Source organism: Sinohyriopsis cumingii, chromosome 12, assembly GCF_028554795.1.
Source record: "Sinohyriopsis cumingii isolate HCF-2022 chromosome 12, ASM2855479v2, whole genome shotgun sequence".
Classification (NCBI taxonomy): Eukaryota; Metazoa; Mollusca; class Bivalvia; order Unionida; family Unionidae; genus Sinohyriopsis; species Sinohyriopsis cumingii.
Window position 1 is genome coordinate 97926877 of NC_142972.1, and position 25037 is coordinate 97951913.

The 25037-nt window shown below is 34.6% G+C and overlaps 1 protein-coding gene across 2 annotated transcripts; it reads right to left on the minus strand.

Moving 5' to 3' along the window:
* Positions 1-7598: 7598 nt before the first annotated feature.
* LOC149787054 (uncharacterized) lies at positions 7599-24828 on the minus strand. Of its 2 annotated transcripts, XM_089977594.1 has the most exons (7): positions 24750-24826; positions 24125-24191; positions 22391-22515; positions 9475-9539; positions 8917-9063; positions 8339-8434; positions 7599-7759 (listed from the first exon to the last, which is right to left on the minus strand). In XM_089977594.1, the coding sequence occupies exons 3-7, from the start codon at positions 22420-22422 to the stop codon at positions 7614-7616; spliced, it is 486 nt and encodes a 161-aa protein (XP_089833720.1). In that variant the 5' UTR covers positions 22423-22515; positions 24125-24191; positions 24750-24826; the 3' UTR covers positions 7599-7613. The 2 variants fall into 2 exon arrangements, with proteins under 2 accessions (XP_089833720.1, XP_089833721.1); XM_089977595.1 differs by lacking the exon at positions 24125-24191 and having other exon boundaries at positions 24750-24828.
* Positions 24829-25037: the final 209 nt, after the last annotated feature.

Below are 25037 nucleotides of genomic sequence, written 5' to 3' on the forward strand. Positions count from 1 at the left end.
CAGACTATGAATTGTAGCATTTACCACCTTAATAATAATAAACGAGTCATATAACTCATTATTATGCTGTACTATTTGTAATATGTCTTGTACGACATACATAAACATCTCTTCCGATTAAGAAACCTAGTTCCCTTTAATCATTAAATTTCTTTTAAAGTGAAGCAAATAGAAAACCTGGTTCTCACCACGGATGCTAAAATTCGTACAGGACATTATAGCACAGGTCGAGGAATCTTTGATTTATTCGAAGCAGAATTAAACTAAAAACTGTATGATATCCCTGATTTATGGTCTTGCCTCCCAGAGTTGACTTTATCATCGATAAGGTAAATATAGGTAGTCCATATGTTACGCACTGATAAGAACATCTTTGTTCTGAGCACGTATGCATATTTTGAAATGACTTAAACAAGGAGTAGTACTTATTTTAATTTACGGTTCATAGTATTAATCCATAATATATTGACATTTACTTTAGCATCTTCATGTAACTGATAGGCAGTTGTACTAATGACGTAATTCTTTGCGCGGAAACAGCTTCAAATATACAAGGATAGGTAAATTAAAGTGGAACAGCCTCGTTCTTAAGCGCAATTATTTTAGAAAAAAGGATGCAAAATTAGAATACCTAAGAATCAGGAGATGTTAAATGAAATATATGGAGATGAATTGACATTTATGAATGTTTGGTAAACCTTATATATTTTATTCAATCATTTACAAACACAAATGTATAATCTAGTTCTCAGCACGGATACTAAAATTCGTACAGTACATTCGATAATGCCAATCGGAATATTAAATTTCCAATGGATAGCAGACGACTGTGTTCATGATGACACAGTGACAATGTCGTCAGCTAAATCCCTCTGTGGGAATTTTTATCTGATATAACGAGGAAATAAACGTTGAAACAATTTCAGAGAAATTTTATAGTAGTCATTATGAGTACTAAATTTAATGTGTCGGTAGTAACTCTAGTCTACCTTGCTTTTAAGGCTTGAAATTATCAGTTGAGACCTTTTGCTTGGTCTTGAGACCTTTACTGGAATCCAGTAGTACCACAACTGCCAAAACGGCGCATCCCACCCCTATTTATAGGTTTTGGGGACACACTCGGGGAAATTCATGACAAAGTTTTCACGAATATGACTAAATATGGAAGAATTCGGAAAGATTAACCTGAGCGCCTCCTAGCGGAAAGCCGAGCGCCCAATACACACAGTAGTAAAAATGGAGCCCGATTTCAAACGACAAAAATAGCAATTATTTCACAATAAATTATACAAAGATTCAACATTGATGACGAACGGTTTCATCAAACTGGTGAGGAAAAATTATTAACTTACACGAGTCTTACCTTAATCCTGGAGAAAAATGGATACAATTGCCTATTTCTCTCGCAAAATACAAGGTAAGTTATAACAGTTTACAATCCTGTCATGTACACACTGAGCTTCAAAAATCTTTACCCAGATGATAAATATTTAAACAAATCATTTTTATATGATTTACATATTGTAACAAATCACTTTTCCTTTGTCCAGGCGTCATATTACAAAAACTGATACTACAGTTACTATTATTTGCATTGGAAGCAGAGTTACGACTTTCTAACATGAAGGGAATGTAAACAATAAATGGAGATTATAAATTATCTCCAACATTAATGATATGTGCAAATGCACTTTATAAAAATACAAGTTGACAGGTAGTCAGGATTGTTTCCCTACCCCACTCCTGTTGAAAAAGTTCGTCCTCTAACTTCTTTCAAGTTAAGAAAATTATCATATATTCATTTATCTAACTCTGAAAAATTCAATGATACTGATTCAAAGACATGGAGTAACATCTTGCAATATAAATGTAACACAACTTTTAACACAATATTTGAATTATAAAGGATATGATTATGGATGGAAAAGAATACCATTTGAATCGTATCCTAATACATAATATTCCACACACACACACACACGTCATAGTTATCCAATCAACACGATTAGCATTTTTGCCTGTCACAGAAGAGACCGGGGTTCAATTCCCCGCCAGAGAGCCAATTAATAATGATGGAAACACAGTGCTGTTTGATGGTTTATTTTTTTATTTTTTTTTAATATTTATTTTAATTTTATTATAAAATTGAATTTTGAATGTCCATTTAAAGTTAAATTTGATTGTCCCCATCAGCCAATGATAATGAATGAAATTACAGAAAAAGAAGAAAAAAATTTGGGGGAAAATAATTATTAACACTAATGTAAAAAAAATTAAAAAAATGTCCTAATTGAAGATGAAACTGAAAATGGAACACTGTTTCCTTTTCTTCAGTGCTCTTGGCAGACAGTGCAATTGATAGTGAAGATTCCTCTGTCTGTGTCTCCATATGTCCAGTTATGGGTGTTTCATACTCAGTCATGGTGCTTTGGCTCTCCCTTCTGATGAAAGTGGGATCAGGAAACCACATTGATGTCAATTCATAAATTGTCCCATCTGTGCGAACTGCTTTTTTGACTCTCTTCAACCGCACTTCAGTAGCTGGGTCGTAATGGTATGTATTGGATATTTGTCCTGGCAACTTGGACTTCATCCTTATTCTCCTCAAACATTCGGCCTGGGGAGTTTTTTAGTAGATGCTGGGAGCTCCCACAAATGCCTCCCTTGGATCAGCATTATGGAGGGAGGGAAGACGGTTTGTATACTCATACAAGGCTTCTTGTGGCGATGTCTCTAGATGGATAGGCCTGACCATATAAGTGGGCGCTGGCTGCAGAAGTACAACATTTCTTGGGGGGCTACATGGCTGCATCATTTCTAGTTGTGTTGGATGGTATGGTGGCACTTCCACACATGAGGATCCCAAGCACGGCTCATAGGGTGAGTCAGGTAAAGAAGATGATTTCATTGCCAGAGCTGGCTGGTGCATAGATTTCTCTACTTCTTTGGCAGCAACCATTACCACTGGTTCATTTCCAGACCCAATTTGAATTTCAGGTCTCTGGGGTGATGTAAAGAGATTCCTCTTGCATGGTGACACCATGGCTTCCCGCTCTGGCATTGAAGGAAAATCTTCCAGATAAATGGGGGTAGGTGATTTCGGTGGTGTTAAGGGTGCTAAGGGGTGATCTGGAGTGCTCACTGAAGTCTCTGTTATATGATCCCCTGGGGAGTCTTCCTGAATTCTGGACAACTTGAAATTGATGAGACACAGGGTCTGGCTGGTGAGACTTTCCCGGGATTTGTATGTTCCCTCCTATTATACCTAGAGGCTCTTCCAGGGTGCTTGGCCGCATAGTGTGCCCTTATCCGGTATTGCGTTTTCTTCGCCATCGTGTATGTACAATATTCACACTGTATTTTATCTCCATGATGGTATCTGTTGTGTCTGTGGAGCAGCTACCAGTTGGCACAGGACACAGCACATTCAGCACATTGGACAACCATTCTGAGAGGTATTATTAAAAGTTCTTCAGTCCTGGGACAATTTTTAAAAAAAACAAAAAAAAAACAATTTAAAACTATACTATATGGCTTGCAATAGCCTGCCATTTTTTTTTTTAATTTATAAGAATGAAACAAACTCAATAAAGTAAAACCACCATACGCAGAGAGTTATTTCCATGTTGTTGCTTGTTGGATTAAGGGTTAAGCAATACCTTGTCATTACTGTCATAATTATGCAAAAGGAGTGCTATTCAAAATACCTAAATTTCTTTTGATCAAGACCACCAAAACGACCCCACAATACACTGGACCATAATGCCCATACCCTACTTAAAAATGTATCAAAATGTATCGTGTAAAAATACTAATTTGTCCATCCATCCACTATGCCAACATCAGAGCCCTCAGAAGTGAGAGTCCTCATTTCTCTGACATTCATATCCAGGACTTTCCTTCAGGTGGCTGGGAATATGACAAACTACCAGCTAACCTCAGCACAAATAAGCATCTGTCGACTAATGCCTCAGAAAACAAATAGGTACATTAATGTCGGCTACCCAAAAAGAGTCCCGTTCACTCCACAAATAGAATTCACAAGAACACCAGGGCCCGGTATCACTAAACATCTTAAGTGTGTTTTTCGACTCAAATTTTGAAATTTTCCTCAATATTTGAGATTTTTTTCAAATCCGGTTTCACAATGAGCAGACGAGAAAAATCTAAACTCAAAGTTGAGAACTGTCCTCATTTATCTGAGGTTATGGTTATGCTTCCTCAAGTGGAGACGCTCAAATATGGCGCTTGAACGACGTTATCGTCGACGTCATCAAAGGATTCGATTAGAAAGGAGAATTATAAGGGACAGAGGTAACCCAATGGATGTCGATGACACTGTTTTGTTCGCTCGCTATAGATTTACCAGACTTACCATTTTATTCATCTTAAATACTCTTGCTGAAAAACCTGATTCGGCTTTTACGAAGCGGATCATGGCATTACCATCCCTCCATAAGGTGCTTGTGGCCTTACGCTTTTTCACCACTGGCGCTCACTTCAGGCTCATCGGAGAGTCGTTGGGTGTGAGTCTAGCCAGTGTAAGCAGATGCATATTTGAAGTGGCAAGAGCATTAGTGAGACAGGCAAAGAAGTTCATACAATTTCCCAGACAAGAGGCAGCATCAGTTGTCAAACAGGGGTTTTACAGGATTTCTGGTAAGGTATTTTCCATTTATTTTATTTTACTCAAAGTATTTTCAACAAAAAAATATTCGTGTTGATTATTAGCAGCATCCACTCCTTATACATCATATGGCCATGACCCCTAGTAAAAACAGCTGATGATGTCGGATAACGAAGTGCCGGCAAACATGCGGCCATCGGGATATTTTAAATGTCCCGCCTGAGCTCTAACAGCTATATAGTCGTTGCTTTTGAGTTTTCTGCTGCAGCTCTCGGCATCAAGAAAGAAAGAAAAAAAAACAGTGATCAATGGTATAAAATAGTTTGGACATTACCGGGATAGAGTTTGCACAGAAAGAAACAATGCCGTATTATTTATTCAGTTTTTACTACGAAGCCTGTAATATGTGTTATTCGGTTACAAAGTAAACGAGTTGACTGAAGGTAGGACTGTGCGATTAAAAAATAAATTATGCTAACAAGTTTATATGGGCTTGGCGGAATTGTTGTTAATAATATTATTAGTAATTAAATTAATTGTTTATAAAATGTCAACATAGGATCCCGGATAATGAAAAATTCCTAGCACTCACACCAGAATAGAAACACTACATGTATACAAACATAAAGGCGACACATTGTCCTTTTCTGTATATATATATATATATATATATATATATATATATATGTGTGTGTGTGTGTGTGTGTGTTTAAATAATTTTTAATACAAAATTTATTCAATTTTTGAGATCATCAAATATGGTGGAATAAATTACATTTGTTGCTTGAAAGCTACTTTAATATGTATATTTAATACACCACATTTTATAGTACATGCAGACATTTGGGACAAATAACAAAGCCAAATTAAAGATAAAAAAATTATAGTTTACTTCAAAAATTGAGTAATATAATGTAAGGCATTCATTAATGTAGTATCATAACACAATTTCATTTGCTAAAGGATATCTTATAGACTTTGATTAACTATACCAGTCAAGAGAATATAGTAGATAATTTATATACTTATAATCATAGCTGTTCATAGAAGTGAATAGGCATGATTATATTATAATAAAATGTCAAAAATCAAGATCACATTGGTCACTTTAGTAACAGGAATTCAAATTCAAATTCACATATACAATGTTCATGAAAAGGTAGGCTAATTATCAATAAACATGGGGTAAAGAATTTAGTACTTAATGCTTTCAATATGATTTAATCCCTTATATTATTTGAGTTATGCAACACTTGACCCATTTCTGAACTTTTAATTTATCATGTAGATCAACAGAATTCATAAGTTTTTAAAATTTTATAATAAACAAGAAAGTGACAACAACAACAAAATTATTGCAGCATATACTGGATGTCCATAATATCAAATACTTTAAAAATAAATTATTTATTTTAATTACAGGATTTCCAAATGTTATAGGGGCAATAGATGGCACATTCATCAGGATTCAGGCCCCAAGTTTGAATGAACAGGATTATGTAAACAGAAAAGGATTTCATTCACTTAATGTACAGGTAATTAATAAAGGAGGAACATAGAGTGTGAGAGACACTTGTCCCCAAAATTTACAAACATTATAATTGAAACTGCAATTGTCAATATATTGAACTAATATGGGAAATTGAGAAATACACATAAAACATGGAAAGATAATGTATATACTGTGAAAAAGTTTGTGTTATCATCCAAAACATATGATTTATTGGATTACAGGTATATTATCAATGTAATATTTGTTATTATATACATGTCAAATTTGTGAATTTAAATTGTAAATAAAGGACAATTAAAATAGATATTGATATAACCTTGTATGTGCGATTTTAAACTTAATATATTACTTTTCAGATGACCTGTGACTACAGATTCCAAATAACAAACTGTGTAGCAAAGTGGCCAGGCTCTGTTCATGACTCAAGGATGTTCCGGGAAAGTAAACTATGTACTGCATTTGAAAATGGTAATCAATGTGCATGGATTGTGTGTGTTTGTGTATAAATATATATATATATATATATATATATATATATATATATAATTATTTGTGCACAAACATCATTTCATAATATTGTTTTATTTTTAAGTAATATTTTACCAAATTACTGGTGGTTATGATGTAGATATAAGTTCAAAAGCACAGTTCATAAATTTAATTATGCTAATATATCCCTTTTAATATCCAATATTACATTTCAATTTTCATTTAAGTAACCGATACTATATATCTGATATATAATTACTAATATTTTCAGGTAAATATGATGGATTTCTACTTGGTGACTCTGGCTATCCTTGTCGGAACTTCCTTATGACACCATACAATGCAGCTACCACAACTGCACAGAAGAAGTACAATGATGCCTTATGTAGAGCCAGAGTCGTTATAGAATAAATATTTGGCATCCTAAAGAGGCGTTTCCCATGTTTGCATAATGGAATGAGAGTTTCTCCTGATAAAGCCACCTTTATACACATTGACCTGTGTTGTTCTTCATAACATAGGCATATACAAGGGGGACATCATTCCGGCTGATGATTTAATTGCAGATAATGAAGAAATTTTAAATATTTATGAACCAGGGGATGGAAATGCTTTGCGTGATTATACATGCAGGACATTTTTTCATGAATTATTTTCTTTTAAATCATTACCTAATTTAACTCTTGTATTATAGGTTTATTATTATATAATTTAATATAAATGAAGACAATTCAGTATAAATATATGCAAAAAGCAAAAAATACATTATCACATTTATAACATACAGATGCACTGAAGACAATTATTAGATTATTTATTGTTCAATGAAACACATCTGAGTTACTTGTTGAAGGAGAACTTCCTTTTTTAAAATAAGAATTTCATTTTGAAGGCTTAAATTTGCATCCAATTTTATAAACATTTCTTTCTCCTTCTGTAATTTGGTAATTTCCAAATCTAGTTTTGTAATCTCTTTTTCCAGTTTTATAGTCTCCAATTCAAATTTTTGTTCTCCAGTTTTAAGTTCTCCTCTTCAGATTCTGCATATTTATATGTTGTTTTGAATCTTTTGTTTCCTTGACATATGAAACATTGACTGTTTGAAGGTACTGATACGATGGACACTGAATCTGGAAAGAAAATAATGTTGATGTGAATGAATGGAAACATATGAATAGGTTTTTAATTTTTTTTTTATTAATATGTGTGTGTTTATAGGTTAATCAATATAGGACATAACAATTTGGGCAGATTATTTACCCACTCCCACTACATCAAATAACGTAGTGAAATATGGTGGGAAATTTATGTAATATTCTAATATAATAATTCTTGAAAAAAACATAATATTACTCATTTATTACCATGATTGTGAAATTAATGTAATTATAATGTCCATATGTTTTATAATTATATACCAACAGTCATTTAAATGATGAAAATCTGCTTCATATAGATTATAATAAGATTTAAAACTATACTATGATAGAAACATACTGATATGGAATATTGTGGATGAATATTTTTTAGTGTCCTTGAGCTTTGGTAAGGGTGTGTGGTATGGAAGCAAGCCTATTTTGAAAAATCTTTATTTTATAACATTTTAGATTTGGTAATATTATGAAACATTTGCTAAATATTTTCATTAGTATAGTATCAGTTTAGATTTTTTAATCATTGGTTAAACAATAAACATTTATTACTTTTACCTGACGATAATGATTGATCGCTTGGTCCTGGCAATGGTTCAGATGTTCCCTGCATGCCAGAACATTTAATTTTTCCCACCCCCTCAAGATTTTCCACTGAAAGAAAAAGATGGATAAAAAATGCATTTAAAATCAATATTCTCTTGAAAAAATGACTATGATATGAAAATATGACTTTTTATTAGGTGTCATAATTTATGCATTATATTTACAATTGCTATACATGATTTAATTATTTTGTAAATGGACAAATATGATAATTAATTAAAATAATTTGATGACAGATTATGATCATTACAATTGTATCTCACAATATGATGATACTATGATAAATATAATTCTTATGTCTGAAAAATAGTATTCACAATTTCTATGTAAATCTCATCACTTGTTAATAATGGTATAAACACATGTAGTATGTACCAACTAGTATTGATGTTATCAGTAACTGTTAATTAATTAAATAAATTTGTTAACTTTTCTCACCAGTGGAACATGAGAATATAAATGGAAATTGTAATATAGTAATTATGATACAATTACCATATATATGGATGTGCACTGAACATATAGTTTACCTTCCGTATCTAGACATGCATACAGACCACACATTTGTGGCCTTCCACCACGTTGCTCCAAAAGAAGCTGTTGGCTTTGTGGTGGATCACTAGGTTTTGGCCCTCCTCCAGTTTGTGGCGTTTTAATTCCATCTAGCCTCTCTTTGGCTAAAAATTATATAATGAATAAGTTTTTTGAAACTACGGACTATCTAACCAACACAATATTTCAGGACTGGAAAAATTTAATGACAAAATTCAATTTTAATTTTTTATTTTACAAAGATATTGTAATACTTGTGTGAACTTTATACTGTAGGTAAAGTAGATTGGTCATTTTTTAAATATGTTTTGGAGGGTGAATTATAGTAATTGGTGAGAACAAAATATTATTTTTTTGCAGAATCATTGAAACATGCATATACCCAATAGAACCCCTAAATACCTAAATAAAAATTAATTACTTAAATTGTATGCACCATTAAAGTCCATAACATTAGATGTTTAATAAATATGTTCTGGTTCAATAAATTCATTCCATAATATTGGTTTTGCTCTTAATTTTTTAAGTTCAATTACCTCTTTGCTTTATGTTGTCATACTGCTTTCTGCACTGAAGTACAGTTCTTGGCTCTGAGGAAATGCTAAAAGAGGGACAAAATTTATTACGATATTGACCTTAAGTTGTATCGGGATTGATTATTTAAAGTCCTAATAAATGTTTCACTAACTATGATTATATTTTCATGATGAAGTTGTAATAAATTAATAGTCAAATATATAATCATGAATAATAATCAATGGCAAATTTGTAAATTAAACATTCTAGATAATTTTACTTTATGATTCATGTAATACAGTAACATCTCTCTTGAAAGACCGTTCCTTCTACCAATGAAATATGATCACTCAAGACAGGTGTTATCTCTTAACAAGCAATTACTTACTATATAATTATTTAATCTTTTCATCAAGAATATGCTTTTCCTTGACAGGCGGTCTCACATAGCAATGGTCATAATATACAGGTTTTACTGTATTAATATTGGCAACTCTTGTACAGATAAAATAACATTTTCAAAAATATGATCAATTGTTAATTGAATAATATGGTATAGTAACATCCTACAATATGGCCGGTCAATTGGTATTGAATTATTCAAGGCTTGATGTAATTTTCTGTATATTGTCAACTATTGTATGCTTATGATTTGTAAACTGGAGGGCCATGAGTTACTAATTTAGCATTACTAGTTTTAATTATTGTAAATGCTGGAATTGCTAATGAGTATGCTAAGTTAAAAATGCACAGATGAATTACACTATTTCAAAACAAGTCAATACCCATGTGCTCACATACAATCTGTATATCCTTAAAATCAATATTACATGTATTTTTCATTATAACACCTTGTTTTTTTAAAATTAAAGTCGATGATGTGTCCCTATCCAGGACAAATACCGAAAAATATGAATATTGCGATACCATAGAACCCACGATATCACAGGAAGCAATTACACTGTTACTTTTAGTAACTGACGTACGTAACTGATACCCATTTTCGAGTCAACACATACATATGGTAATATCATAATTTAGTCAATTACAGTAAGTTTCAATAAGTGATAAATTATATTGAGTTTTTAAAATGTTGGAATAATCCTTTCGCATTAACAGCATCTGCAACTTCAACCCAGGCCCTTTCCCTGTCATAGTGTGTAACTCCACTCACCCCACCATAACCTTTTAGTTTTCCAAAAAGAACCTTTTCCCTTTCTAAAACATTCTGAACAAGTAAAAAATTTTCCTTTTCGTTCCAATTCCCTGATCTTTTGATATTTTCTTCGTGCTCCATAACTGACATCTACCTAGAAAAAGAAAACTCAAGGCAGACGACAATAATACTTACAGTTAGCGGGAGTTAGCACGCTAATCCATGGTGATGATCATATGGACATAGTACACAATTAATTTTACTATATGTTCTCTACATTTGTTTCTCAGTACTGACCTTTCCACTGTGTGACAATCAATGCAAATCATATGTTAATCTAAAATACCTTCAAAGATGACTTCACGGTGAAGTTCTTGTCAAAGGTTGACCTGCTCTTTTTTTAGATCATTGACTCTCAACATAACAGCATGTAACCAGAACACGTATTTCACTTCCGGATCATCACCAAGGCCTTATTACTCACTGTGTACTGTCGCCAAAATACATACAGACAACAACACCCTGAGCTCATATTATCAAGAATAAACAGTTACCTTTAAATCCCTACCAAAACTGCATAAATAAAACTCTTCTATCGCCATCAAAATGAGAGAGGAAAAAATGTTCTAAAAATAGACTAGAACTACATTCGTGGGTACTGAACTGGAAGTATTAATTGTGATGTAATTCCTGACAGGCTCCATGTTTTACACCAATTTTAGTCAAACTTTTATATTTGCATGCTATACCTATTTCAACTTTATACATGAAGTCTTTTTGAATTTCCTTGCAAGGAAAACATGTGACACCTGTCAGAAAGTATGTAGTGCTGGTGTTCCACAGGGTGCAAGTTCTGGTCCAAGTGCTCTTGAGAAACCAAAACTAAATTTGCTATATCTTCCTTAATTATAGGAATTTTTCAATGCAGTAAAAACCTAATTGTGATACAAGATAAGCCCTGTCTGAAAATATGTTTGAAAATTACAAATATTGATAAATTCAGTTTTAATGGCAAATTAAATAAACATTTAAATTTTAAAAACTAAATTTTATTGAAAACTTAAATTTTCATACAAGTTTTAAAACACAGTTTGACAAATTTTAGACAGAAAAGTTGACTAATGAATGATATTTAAAACAAATGGTAGTTTGGGTCTGTATAACTGATAACATTTTCCCCAGGGGTTGTGAAGCATCATAGCTCATAGTGATTTTGGCAGCAAACCGCAATATGCCTGTCCAGATGCATATAGGTGTACACACTAAAGAAACACTGACAGGTGCTATGTTCCACATTTATTGTGTCAGGTACTTAGGCAGTTGTTTCCATAACTAATAGCACATTCAGATTTAAAGTTCTAATGGGACCACTACCATGTTTTATAGCAAAAATGCATTCCATTTCAATGTCGATAACAACAAAAGGTGGCAATGGGATAGGAAAATAGTTTCTAGGGAGGTTCTACCTTACTGAAAAATGGTGCTGATCTCTCTCATGAAAACCTAAGCCATGTCTTTGAGGTGCCATGTATCAGTGTGGTGATATGAACTAATCTTGGTCACTTATGGCAGTACACTGCACATGCCCTTATGAAACCATGCTATTACCACCAGACTACTCAGGAGAGCTTCCAAGCTAATCCAACTCTAACACTTTGTTCCAGATACCAGGCTAGACCTGAAAAGATACAATATGTTTCACTTAATTCTAGAAAACAGTAAGATCTATGTAAATGAAGTTAAAATGTGTTAGATATGGTGATTTCAAATTAACATTAAGGTTGCAAGCATGGGGGAAAATATTAAACTTGACAGAGTGACACTCAGAAATGTGAAGCAATGGCCATGTATTAAAGTGTTAAATTCATCCTAAAAGTATATGAGGTTTCTAGAAGCACATTTAGCCATTTACAAGTTAAATAACTAATCAGGTAGACTATGTATCATAAAGTTTAAGGCAATGTTGGGGCGGTGAGGTTTGATCATTGGTGTAAACATTATTACATACCAGTATACAGGAAAGTCAAGTGACAATATACTAAATTAGAATGTGTTACTATAAGCATTCTTATTCATGAGGGAAATAACAATTTTGGATATTGCAAGTGAATACAGCCAAATGTGGTCATAAAAATCAACTATAAGTACCAATAAATCCTATATCATCAGCTAAATGTGAAATTCTCATCCCCAAAACTTGTAAACAAGGATGGAAATTTGCATATGTGGGACATATACAATGTACTTGTTAAGATCAAATGTGCAAACATAATTCAAATTATCTATTTGAACATTTATATGGTATTTTGAAGAGTGTTGGTTACCAATTATTAAGCTCATTGATTCAATGGAATCAGATATCAGCTGATGTTTCAATACCGCACTCTGTCAAAGTACTAAATTGAAATATATTACCATACATAGGCATATTCATGATGAAAATAGCGTTTTGGGATATTTTCAGTGCACATAGCCATAAATGTGCTTTACAGGTTCACTATAGGTAAAATGTCAGCCTATATGATGTACTGAATGTGAACTTTTGATCCCAAACATTCTAAAATGGATGGATATTTGTACATGTGGGATATGTAACCATGTACAAAGTTAAATTCAAATAATTTGTTTGAATGCTTCTTATGTAATCTTTAGAGTGTCAATTAACAAATAGTATTAGTAATTAATAATGCATAAATCAAGATGGATCATTAGAATTCCCATAACATCATATAGGCCACAATGCCGCACTACACCAATCAATATCTTAACCTAACTGAACAATAAAATGGAATGCATTTTGTATTCAACTTACATCATTTTGCTTTTTTCTTACATCCAAGGGTAAATATACCTGGGGGAAGCATATTTTATCCCTTTGACCTGTATTTCATTCTCAGACAGTTTAAAATGATTTAGTAGAGAACTTGAGTAGGTTCTAGTATAAAGTTTTCATTGCTGTCCTCTCACTAAATACCTTATAACTATGTTTATAAACAATTACTGAAGGCTATACAAGCAGATGTTTGTTACTCAGGAAGTGACCCCATCATAAACACATAAATTAACTGATTGGACCCCTAATAAATAGTCTGAATGGCCAATACAAATTATAATTTTGTCTTCATGTATTTTTAATGAAGGTCTCATTTTGACTACAAAGATATTTTCTCTGACAAAATGTGACAAAAATCCAACATTGGAGCTTTTATATGGTGTAGGAATACATACATGCTGATAACATTTAATATGATTCCCAAAAATATTATATATGTGCATTTTAGGGGTTTTTAAATTATTTTTTTTAATTTTTTTAAATTTTATTAAAATTTTTAAAATAAAAATTAATTTTTTACTTTTAATTTCATTCTTATATTTTAAAAGTCAATATACATGACATATTAAAATTTCATGTGTCTATCTTTAATAATAAAGATTTTATACCAATTTAAACTTTGCTCAAATACTGCCCTTACAGGACATAGTACACAATTAATTTTACTATATGTTCTCTACATTTGTTTCTCAGTACTGACCTTTCCACTGTGTGACAATCAATGCAAATCATATGTTAATCTAAAATACCTTCAAAGATGACTTCACGGTGAAGTTCTTGTCAAAGGTTGACCTGCTCTTTTTTTAGATCATTGACTCTCAACATAACAGCATGTAACCAGAACACGTATTTCACTTCTGGATCATCACCAAGGCCTTATTACTCACTGTGCACTGTCGCCAAAATACATACAGACAACAACACCCTGAGCTCATATTATCAAGAATAAACAGTTACCTTTAAATCCCTACCAAAACTGCATAAATAAAACTCTTCTATCGCCATCAAAATGAGAGAGGAAAAAATGTTCTAAAAATAGACTAGAACTACATTCGTGGGTACTGAACTGGAAGTATTAATTGTGATGTAATTCCATATGCTTAACTTCCAAGGTAGAAAGTCTTCCGGTGTGGTCGCTTAAGATTGTAATAACCGATCTCAAACTTTGTCCTTAGTAGAGGATCTTTGAGTGTTGATATGAGGAAGCATATTGAAATGGTACCTGAGAAAAATCTCAGCTCGGCAAAAACTCAACAGATCTGAGGTATATAATTTCCTCAAACTTAAGATGTTTAGTGAAACCAGGGCCAGGGCTTACATACCCTATCTATGTGTCTTGTTAAACAAAAAGTGTCGGGCTCAACACAAATTAGAGATTTCTATCAACCATGCAGTTCCCGCCATAAAATGGCTTTAATCTGTCATGATGGACAATTTTTGGTACTGCTTTAGGGTCATTCTGTATTTTATAAACTAAATCAGATAACACTCCGATTACATGATATGGGCCTTCCCAGTTTGTTTGCAGTTTTGGACTATGACCGTTCTTCTTTGTTTTCGTGTGGAGCCAAACAATATCTCCTTTTTTATACTGTCTTGCCTGATTCTTATGATCATAATATCTCTTCTGCCTGTTGCTTGCTTGCATCATATGATTCCTTGCCTTGTCATGAATTTTTCACATTCGGGTAAGTAGATGTTTAATATGCTCATTTTCTGGGACGTCAACTGTTTCTTGTTCCACTTTTGGCGGAGGTCCGAAAATTAGATCAACAGGTAGTTGAACTTCCCATCCCATCATCAACATATTCAGAGTTTGACCAGTGCTTTCATGCACAGATGATCTGTATGCAAACATAGCTAGTGGAAGATGGTCATCCCAGTCTTGCTGATCGTGCGTAATATACTTGCTTAATATATCTTCAATGGTGCGGTTAAACCTTTCCACTAGACCATCACTTTGAGGATGAAAGGCTGTTGTCTTGGTCTTGTCGATTTGCAGTCTGGAACAGAGCTCGCTAAATAGTTTTGATTGAAACTGACCACCCTGGTCAAGGTGTAGTTGTTGTGGTAACCCAAAGCAGCAAATAAATTCTTCCACAAATAGATTAGCTATTGTTTCAGTGTTTTGTTCTGGCATAGAGAATGCCTCCGTCCATCGTGTGAAGTAGTCTGCAATTGCTAATATGTACTTGTTTCCTTTATTTGATCTCGGAAAAGGACCCAGCACATCCATGGCAAGCCTTTCTAATGGGGCACCAACAATATAGCTGCTCTTGGGCTAAGCTTGGGGCCTTTGCGGGATTGACATATTTCGCATTCGCGACACCATTATCTAACACTCTCTTTATAGCCAACCCAGTAGAAACGGCTTCGTACTCTGGCAATGGTGCGAGTCACGCCAAGATGCCCATCACTGGGGTCATCATGCAGCATCTTCAAGATTTCATTTTTCTGGCTGTTAAGCAAAATAAGTTGCCATCGGATTTCAACAGTGTCAACTATTATCCATTTTCTGTAGAGTTTTCCATCAAGAAGCTGTATACGATCCCATTGAGACCAATAAGTCTTAACTATTGAATTGCATGGAGATACATGTTCCCACAATGGTTTTATATCTCCAGCATGCTTCCATTACATGATAAAAGAAAGATTTTCATCCTTGGACTGTGCATCTGAAATGAATTGATCTTTGTGTTGGGCAAACCATGTTGCAGCAGACTTCACTACTTCAACTGCATCATCATTGTACAGAGCTGTTGTTGAAGTTTGGGCTTTTGCTTTACGGATGGCCATGATTGTGTTTGTTTCTGTTTCCAGGGTGTGCACCTGGTTAAATGATGCATCCTTCTGTTCTTGATGCTTTGAGTGGTCACATGACATGCAAGGTCGCCTTGACAACCCATCAGCATTGCTATGAGTTCTGCCTGCCCGATACTCAGTTTTGAAGGTGTAAGTGTTGAGTACTTGCAACCATCTGGCAATCTGGCCCTCTGGATTTTTTGAACGTAACAGCCAAGTCAGAGCGCCATGGTCAGTTCTGATAGTAAAGTGTGTTCCATATAGATAGTGGTGAAAGTGCTTAACACTGTCCACAATTGCAAGCAACTCTCGGCGAGTTACAGTAGTTTCTTTCGGCTTTGTTTAATGTTTGACTAAAGTAGGCGATAACATGTTCTTGGCCATCAAATACTTGTGACAAAACAGCGCCCAGGCCATGACCACTTGCATCTGTATCAAGAATGAATGTTTTGGTCATATCTGGGTAGCTAAGAATTGGAGCTGATGTTAGAAGTTCCTTCAGTCTTTGGAAAGCCATTTCATGATCTGTGCTCCAATGAAAAGGAACCTTCTTTTCTGTCAGGCGGTGAAGAGGTTTAGCTATAGTGGAGAATCCTTTGATAAATCTGCGATAGTATGAGCAGGTGCCAAGAAAACTTCGCAGCTCATGGATATTCTTTGAGCAAGGCCAATCCCTTACTGCAGCAACTTTTTCAGGATCAGTAGAAATACCTTCAGAGGAAACAATATGGCCCAAGAAGACAACCTTTTCTTTGAACAAGGAACACTTATTTGGAGATATCTTCATTCCAGCCTTCTGGATACGCAAGATTACCTCCTCCAAACGAGTGAGATGTTCTTCAAAAGTATCAGCAAAGACAATGATGTCATCCAAATAGACTAAGCATGTTTTCCACTGTAGTCCATGGAGGACATATTCCATCAGACGTTCAAAAGTCCCTGGGGCATTGCAGAGTCCAAACGGCATAACCTTAAATTGAAAGAGACCACATGTGGTAAATGCAGTCTTTTCAGCATCATTTGGATTAACTTCTGCTTGCCAATAGCCACTGGCAAAGTCTAAAGTTGAGAACCATTTGGAACCCCGCAGAGCATCAAAGGTATCATCAATACGCGGAAGAGGATAACTGTCCTTCAGTGTTACATCATTTAGTCTGCAGTAGTCTACGCAGAATCTCACTGACCCATCCTTCTTTTGGACAAGGACAATGGGTGATGCCCACAGAGATTTAGAAGGTTCGATTATGCCATCTTTTAACATTCGATTGATTTCATCCTCTGCAGCTTGTCACTTAGACAAAGGAAGTCTTTGGGGATGCTGTTTTATAGGAGTGGCATTACCACTATTGATTCTGTGTTGAACTATATTTGTACGACCAAGATCACTTTTAGACTTGGCAAATACTGATTCATATTTGCATAGCAGCTTTCGTAGACGATCATGCTGAGCTTCAGATAATGTTTTGCTTGACTCATCAATCAAAATGTTTAAATGTTCTGGTTCCTGAGGACAAGTAGTGGTGGTTATTTTATTTACCTTTCCTACAAGGTCATCATTCTCTGCTTCTTCCAGATGAAAAGTGGAAGCAACTGGTTCACAAATTGCAGCACATGAATGTTTATAGAGCTTAATGGAGCTACGAGACAAATTAACCATTCGAAGTGGGATACAACCAGAACTTGGGTTAACAACAGCTTTTGCAACTAGTATGCCATTCTGTGCCAAGTGGGACTTGTAAGGTTCCACAACTGCTTCTTCACAGCCTACAATTTCACCATCTATCATTCCTGTAACTAGTATTTCAGAGTTGGGGGGTACAGTGATGTCCCCTGATAGTGTAACTTTAAACAAGGATTGCATCTGACTTTCTCGTTGACATGGAAAACATTTCCCATTTATTATAAGCTGCCCTTCTCTTATGTTTATTTGACAGTTGTGTCTATACAAAAAGTCATACCCCAAAACAAGAGGTGCCTCCACATCAGCTATAATAAACTGATGTGTTAAGGATTTACCATTGATCTCAATTTGAAACTCAATTTGAAACTCAGCACTTCCAAATCACCATCCGCCATTCTGAGTTGTCCACCGCCTGATTGCAAAGGGGGTCGAATTGAATCTGAGATAGCATAATACTTCAGAGGATTTAGAACTGTGATTGAGCTGCCTGTGTCAATTATTGCGTTTACCTCAATATCATAAATTGTTACCTTAACATATAAACCATCTTGTTAAGAATGTATCACTTCATTCATGGGCCACTGGTATTGAACATAAGCTGAGGCTGGGCCCGCTGCTTCAGCTAGTGTTCGTTTCCCGTGACCTTGACATTGCTGTTAATATATTTCCTCTGGCTATTGGTGTGGGTTGTCTTGCTATTTGGTTCCAACCTTCCTTCATCATCCAGACGTTTTGAAGCACTTACTTTCCCAGTGTCCAAGCTTACCACAATAAGCACATTTCTTGTTATTATTTTGCTTATTCCTATTTAGGTTTCCATTATTTTTACTTTGATTTTCCAATTGCTCTATTCGTTTTAGAATTTCTCTGAGTATGTCACTATTTTCATATGGTTTTTCATCTTTCTCTATGGACATGCTGTTTTCTTTGTTCGAAACTTCTCGTTGCATCCGTACACCGTGTTTGGGGTTCAAACGTCCATGTCTTCCTTTTTGAAATGCTTCATATTCATGGCCAACTCACAGTGCATCATCCACAGTTTGGGACTTTGATTGAAACACCGCCCATTTCAGCTCAGAGTCATTCAGGGAGTCAATAAAGCAATCTCTGGCTAGTTGTTCTCTAACTTGTAACGGGGCAGTTGGATATGCAAGTCGTACATGGCGTTTGATGTCCTGTGCTAATTCTGTGAGTGGTTCCCCTCTCTTCCGCAGTCTACTTTTAATCTGTGCTTTATAAAGTTCAGACTGGTTTTCTGGCTCAAACCGAGCTGCTAATGCATTGACTAGACTTGAATAATTTCTTCGCATGTCAGGGTGTAGGTCACTTAGAACTCCCTGTGCAGTCCCACATAAGCTAGATGCAAGTTCCAGAACTTTTAGATGATCATCCCACTGATTAATTTCAGCTACTAGATCGAAATGTACCAAGTAATCTTGCCAATGTGTCGAGCCATCATATGCTGCTGGTTTGTGATACTTTGAATCATTGCGACGATAGGAGTTACCATATGGCATAGGTAAGACGAGCTCTCCATGATTATTTCTATCAGACACAAATCTGGGTTGGTGTATGGATTGAGGTAACACGAATTCATAGCGCTCACATGACCTTGGTTTATCCTCACTCAAACTGCATCTTGTATGGTCGAAAAAGCTATATTACCATCTCTTCCATCACGCAATTGGAAATGTTCCACATGTGATGGATAATTTATAGAAGTTGAGCAATTGCTACTTTCTGATGACATGTAATGACTATCCTTTTATCTTTTTCCGCCATTACTAATTCTAAACTGTACTTCTCCACTAGGTGTTGCATTTAAGATGGTTTGTGTGGAGTATGCTCTCTGCGATGGCGGGAGTTGTGGTTCCTGGATTACGATCGTCTCTAATGTTGAGTCATGAGCTTCCATTCTTGTTCCCCATGTATATGAAGTAAATACAGGATCAAACAGATTTTTATGGATCCCACCGCTGCCACTAAAATTTGTAACATGCCAAGAGTCAAGGTCAAATAAAATGGAATAGATGGACAGCACACGCCTTTTTCAGTTACTAGACCTCTCCAGTGTATTGTAGTGTCAAGAAATCTGTGTTCACTACAAAAGTTCTTATATAGGTCATAAAAGCACAAAACAAAACAAATATAAATAGTCAACACAGTTTATTATACGTCTTCCAGGATTGAATGTGTTTTCTCACAAAATCTAGTGCTCAAAATAGTGAATTATATGATTTGCCAATTTTCAGAACAGATGTTTCATAAAGCATGTTGAAATGACAACAATAATTTCAGTGTTAAATTGCATGTGAAAATCAGCATAAATGTTCCATTTGTCCTAATTCACATCATCTCTAACTCAGATAATCCCAATTCCCAAACGAATCTTATACAGAAAAAGAAGCTAATTATCTCAAAGTTTGTTCATATAACATACCGAAGTGGTAATGATTTTGTGCACCCAATCAAGGTTCGGAACCAGACCCAGGTTTGTGTTTTAGAGTCCAATGGTAAATATGTTAGAGGCACAGTCTGGAACCTGGTGTTAATAGTGTTGTCGCGTTTGTTGGCTGAGACACAGTGTGTCATTTTGAGCGACACAGTCTGAAACTGCATGTCAATAGTGTGTCGCTTGAGTTGAATGCGACAATGTGTGTCGTTTTGAGCGACACAGTGTGTCGTTGCGTCAGGTATATTATTTTGACAACTAAATGACACAACCACTACAAACTGGATGGAAATTTGTGATTTCAAAAAGTTACATGAAACTGAATAGGAAATTCGATAATGTCAATCGGAATATTAAATTTCCAATGGATAGCAGACGGTTGTGTTCATGACGACACAGTGACAATGTCGTCAGCTAAATCCCTCTGTGGGAGTTTTTATCTGATATAACGAGGAAATAAACGTTGAAACAATTTCAGAGAAACTTTATAGTAGTCATTATGAGTACTAAATTTAATGTGTTGGTAGTAACTAGTCTACCTTACTTTTAAGGCTTGAAATTATCAGTTGAGACTTTTTGCTTGTCTTGAGACCTTTCCGGGAATCCAATAGAACCACATCTGCCAAAACGGCGGATATCACCCCTATTTATAGGTTATGGGGACACACTCGGGAAATTCGTGACAAAGTTTTTTACGAATATAACTAAATATGGAAGAATTCGGAAAGATTAACCTGAGCGCCTCCTAGTGGAAAACCGAGCGCCCAATACACACAGTAGTAAAAATGGTGCCCGATTTCAAACGACAAAAATAGCAATTATTTCACAATAAATTATACAAAGATTCAACATTGATGACGAACGGTTTCATCACACAGGTGAGGAAAAATTATTAACTTACATGAGTCTCACCTTAATCCTGGAGAAAAATGGATACAATTGCCTATTTCTCTCGCAAAATACAAGGTAAGTGATAACAGTTTACAATCCTGTCATGTACACACTAAGCTTCAAAAATCTTTACCCAGATGATAAATATTTAAACAAATCATTTTTATATGATTTACATATTGTATCAAATCAATTTTCCTTTGTCCAGGCATCATAGTACAAAAACTGATACTACAGTTATTATTATTTGCATTGGAAAATGAGGTACGACCTTCTAACATGAAGGGAATGTAAACACTTAATGGTGATTATAAATTATCTCCAACATTAATCATATGTGCAAATGCACTTTATAAAAATACAAGCTGACAGGTAGTCAGGATTGTTTCAATATGGCATTTGTCGATGATCGAGAGCCATGATATGGAGCAATAGGTATGTGACACCTTCATACTTTCATTTTACTTTCCATGCTTAAACATACAGTTTCCTTATAACAAGTCAATGCCATCATTTTTCATAGCTAATATATCCCGTAGTGTTAGTGCCTGGTGATATCTGTGATATCTCACAACAAAAATAGTACTATTTATGAAATCCCAAATGTAAGGAATAAAAGATGCAAAAAAATGCCAAGCTGATTCTCCTGTAAAATAACAGCAAAATGTCCATGCTAAGTACTTAACAAAATATGAACAATGCACAGCATATATAAACTGACCAGAACTCTCTATACTAAAACATAGTAATCTTAGTTAGACTGTAAGGGAGGCAACTCATCAGGTAACATAAAATCTATGGACCAATCTTTGCAAACTGAACCACATCATTTGGGAAATTTAAACTATGAAATTCTATTCCCAGATTCATCCCATCTGTTGATAAAACAATGTTTATGGATAATGTATTTTAAGAACACTAAGAAGGTCACCTTTGCATCATATGTTCCCACTGGCCATCACATATTACTGCTGAACCTGCCGCATTTAGGGAAGTTTGTTTTGCTAGTGATTTTAACCTGCATAGAATCAAATCTAAAGCAAACAGAAAATCATGCAAATTAAAAGAAGGGAGGATAAATAAAACAATGTAAAAAGGGACATCCATTTCACATAACTCACCAAAAACTCCAATGAAGCTGATCCAGATACATTTGTTCTTGTGAAAGCTCCACAACAATTGGTGCGGCTGACTCATAAGAAAATCTTTATCACTTCTTCAGGTGTGCTCCCACATACTTTGAGGCCTACAAGAAAATAAAACCCTGAACTTCTTATATATATGTTATTATAACTTAAATTTCTGGAAATAAGATGAAATCTATGCATTAAAACATTACATCATGAGTAGATATGTATGTAAAAGCATTAAATTAAGGCACTCATTAAATTAGGAAAATATACTAAGCATGTACTGAAAATATTGAGAAACTAAATAAGTATGTGAAATACTTTAATTAAATCACCTTGCATGAAAGTTATAAGGCTTTTGTTGTTCATTAGCAGAATGTATCAGGAGCAATACCTGGTAACTCTAACAGTGTTGAGTTAACTCACTTCTGATACTATGATTAAGTGCTATCAAATCTATAGGAAGGGTATGTTTATTAAACATATATTAAATGTATGTTTGGAATACCTAACTATGACAGATTCAAGACATGGAGGTAATAAGGAAATGATTTATGGCACAGCTAATCACATTTGACAAGATTGAGAAAATGACACCAGTTCTTAAGGTCTCATTGGACAGTTTATCTGGTGAATTTTCATCCAACAATGACCTCTTGCAGAAAAATGAGAATAATTTTACACTGAAGATACAAATAAAAACTAATGATTTTTTGTAGAAAGCATACATGTGAAATTTTGACTGCGGCAATCAGGTTAATTCCTGATGCAACTGGTGGCTTTTATACTGAACCAACACTGCCATCAACCCCTCTTTTTTACATTCATTTTTGACAGGAAAGAGCTATTTTCAATATTTTCCTGTGACAAGGCAGCTAAAAGAATCAGTATGTGCCTTATGCACTAAGAAGGTCACCTTTGCATCACATGCAAGGGGTTTAAAATTACACTAACATACAGGTATAGGTGTGTGTCAAATTGAACTAACCAATCAGATTGGAGCGTTGATTCTGTCCGTAGTCGTTGATTCTTTTTAGATATAGAGCAGACACATGTTTGATTATGCAGTGAAAACGAAGAAGGAACGTGTGGAGACTTGCTGTCGTAAATTGTTAAAGACAAGTAAATGAATGAAGACGTTTATTAACACAGACTTACATAGATTTTTCACAAGCCAGCTCGTAAGCTAAACTCGGAGTTTTACTGAAGCCAGCTCGTAAGCTATAAAGATATAGGACATGAAAATTGAAATACCAGTTTTTTTAAGTAAATCAAGCTATTTTTCAATGGAGATGCATCCAGGAATGATAAAAATTAAGTCTCAACTGTCTCTGTGCTGCAGCTTGGCGTGATTTCGGGGACATGAAATGAGTGGGGGGTGGGCAATTCTCAAAATGTATTTTTTTCAGTTTTCAGAAAAACATGGTCCCACATAATTTCATGAAAATGAACAGAGTCTATAACTCTTGTTATTGCCAAAAAATATGTTTATAGCTTTACTGTTAATTAGGACAAACAAGGAAAGCTATAACAAATCACATTTGTTGTCAGTCTGCTGAGGAATGTGTGTACCCTTTCCCCACCCCATATTTATTTTCATGAAATCTAACACAACTGTTGGACCTTCGTTACAACTGTTTCATGTTTGTATAAATTATTTCAACAGAATATAGCCATGATTAATAAATACTAAACTTCAGAAATGAAAAATATTTGTACAATTACATTTTATAAGGTGTCAATCCTGCTCAAGTCAAGATTGCAAGGTCAATTCCGGAAATTAAGTTGGTACCTTCAATAGAAAAAATAAATATTGCATTGATAGTTTGCATTTATATTTGTTGACATTTTATTTTGTACTGAAGGTTTCTAGTACAGAAGAATAGGAAATATGTGAAACAAACCCAAATCATCGTTTACATCATTCTTTGTCATTTATCTGTATCATTTTGAATAGAGCTTTCTAGGACTACAATCATACAGGAATAATCTTGTCATGACACCGTTCAGTTAAATAAATTGAATACACACGTTTCAAGAGAACATAAACACTATTTTGTTTATCTGAATGAAATTCAATATATATAGGAATGAAATGGCCTCAAAAAGTTATTAAATCGAGTTTTGCACACTAACGTCGTTGACCGACAATGGGGTCAATGCGCTAAATATTTGAGGGATAACTTGGCCTACGCATCGGTCATTACAGATATGGCTGTAACGTGCAGATAGGACACGTAAATTGAGGCTTCGTGCGGTAAATAGAGGTTACTCAGAAATATGAAATAAACATGGATATATTCAAAATTGTTGGCAGCTTAAGACCTAATGTGTTTATTATTATTATTACCTCCTCTTAATGTATGGAAATAAAACTTTAGAAATTTTCATCGCTTCGCAAAAACATAATTTTTCCCTCCGCGGGCCGCTTAGTACCATAAACATGTATCCGGACATGTATTCTGTTGGATTCCAAAAATTTTACCTTCAATAATTCCATACTTTATTCAAAAATATGCCATAAAAGCAGACCACTGTTCTGGAGCCTAAGCGGCCACAGAAAACGGGAAGCCAGAAACAATTATGCCCCCTGACAGTCATCGTGTATGGAAGAAGTCTAAACTATTTTAGAGAGCAG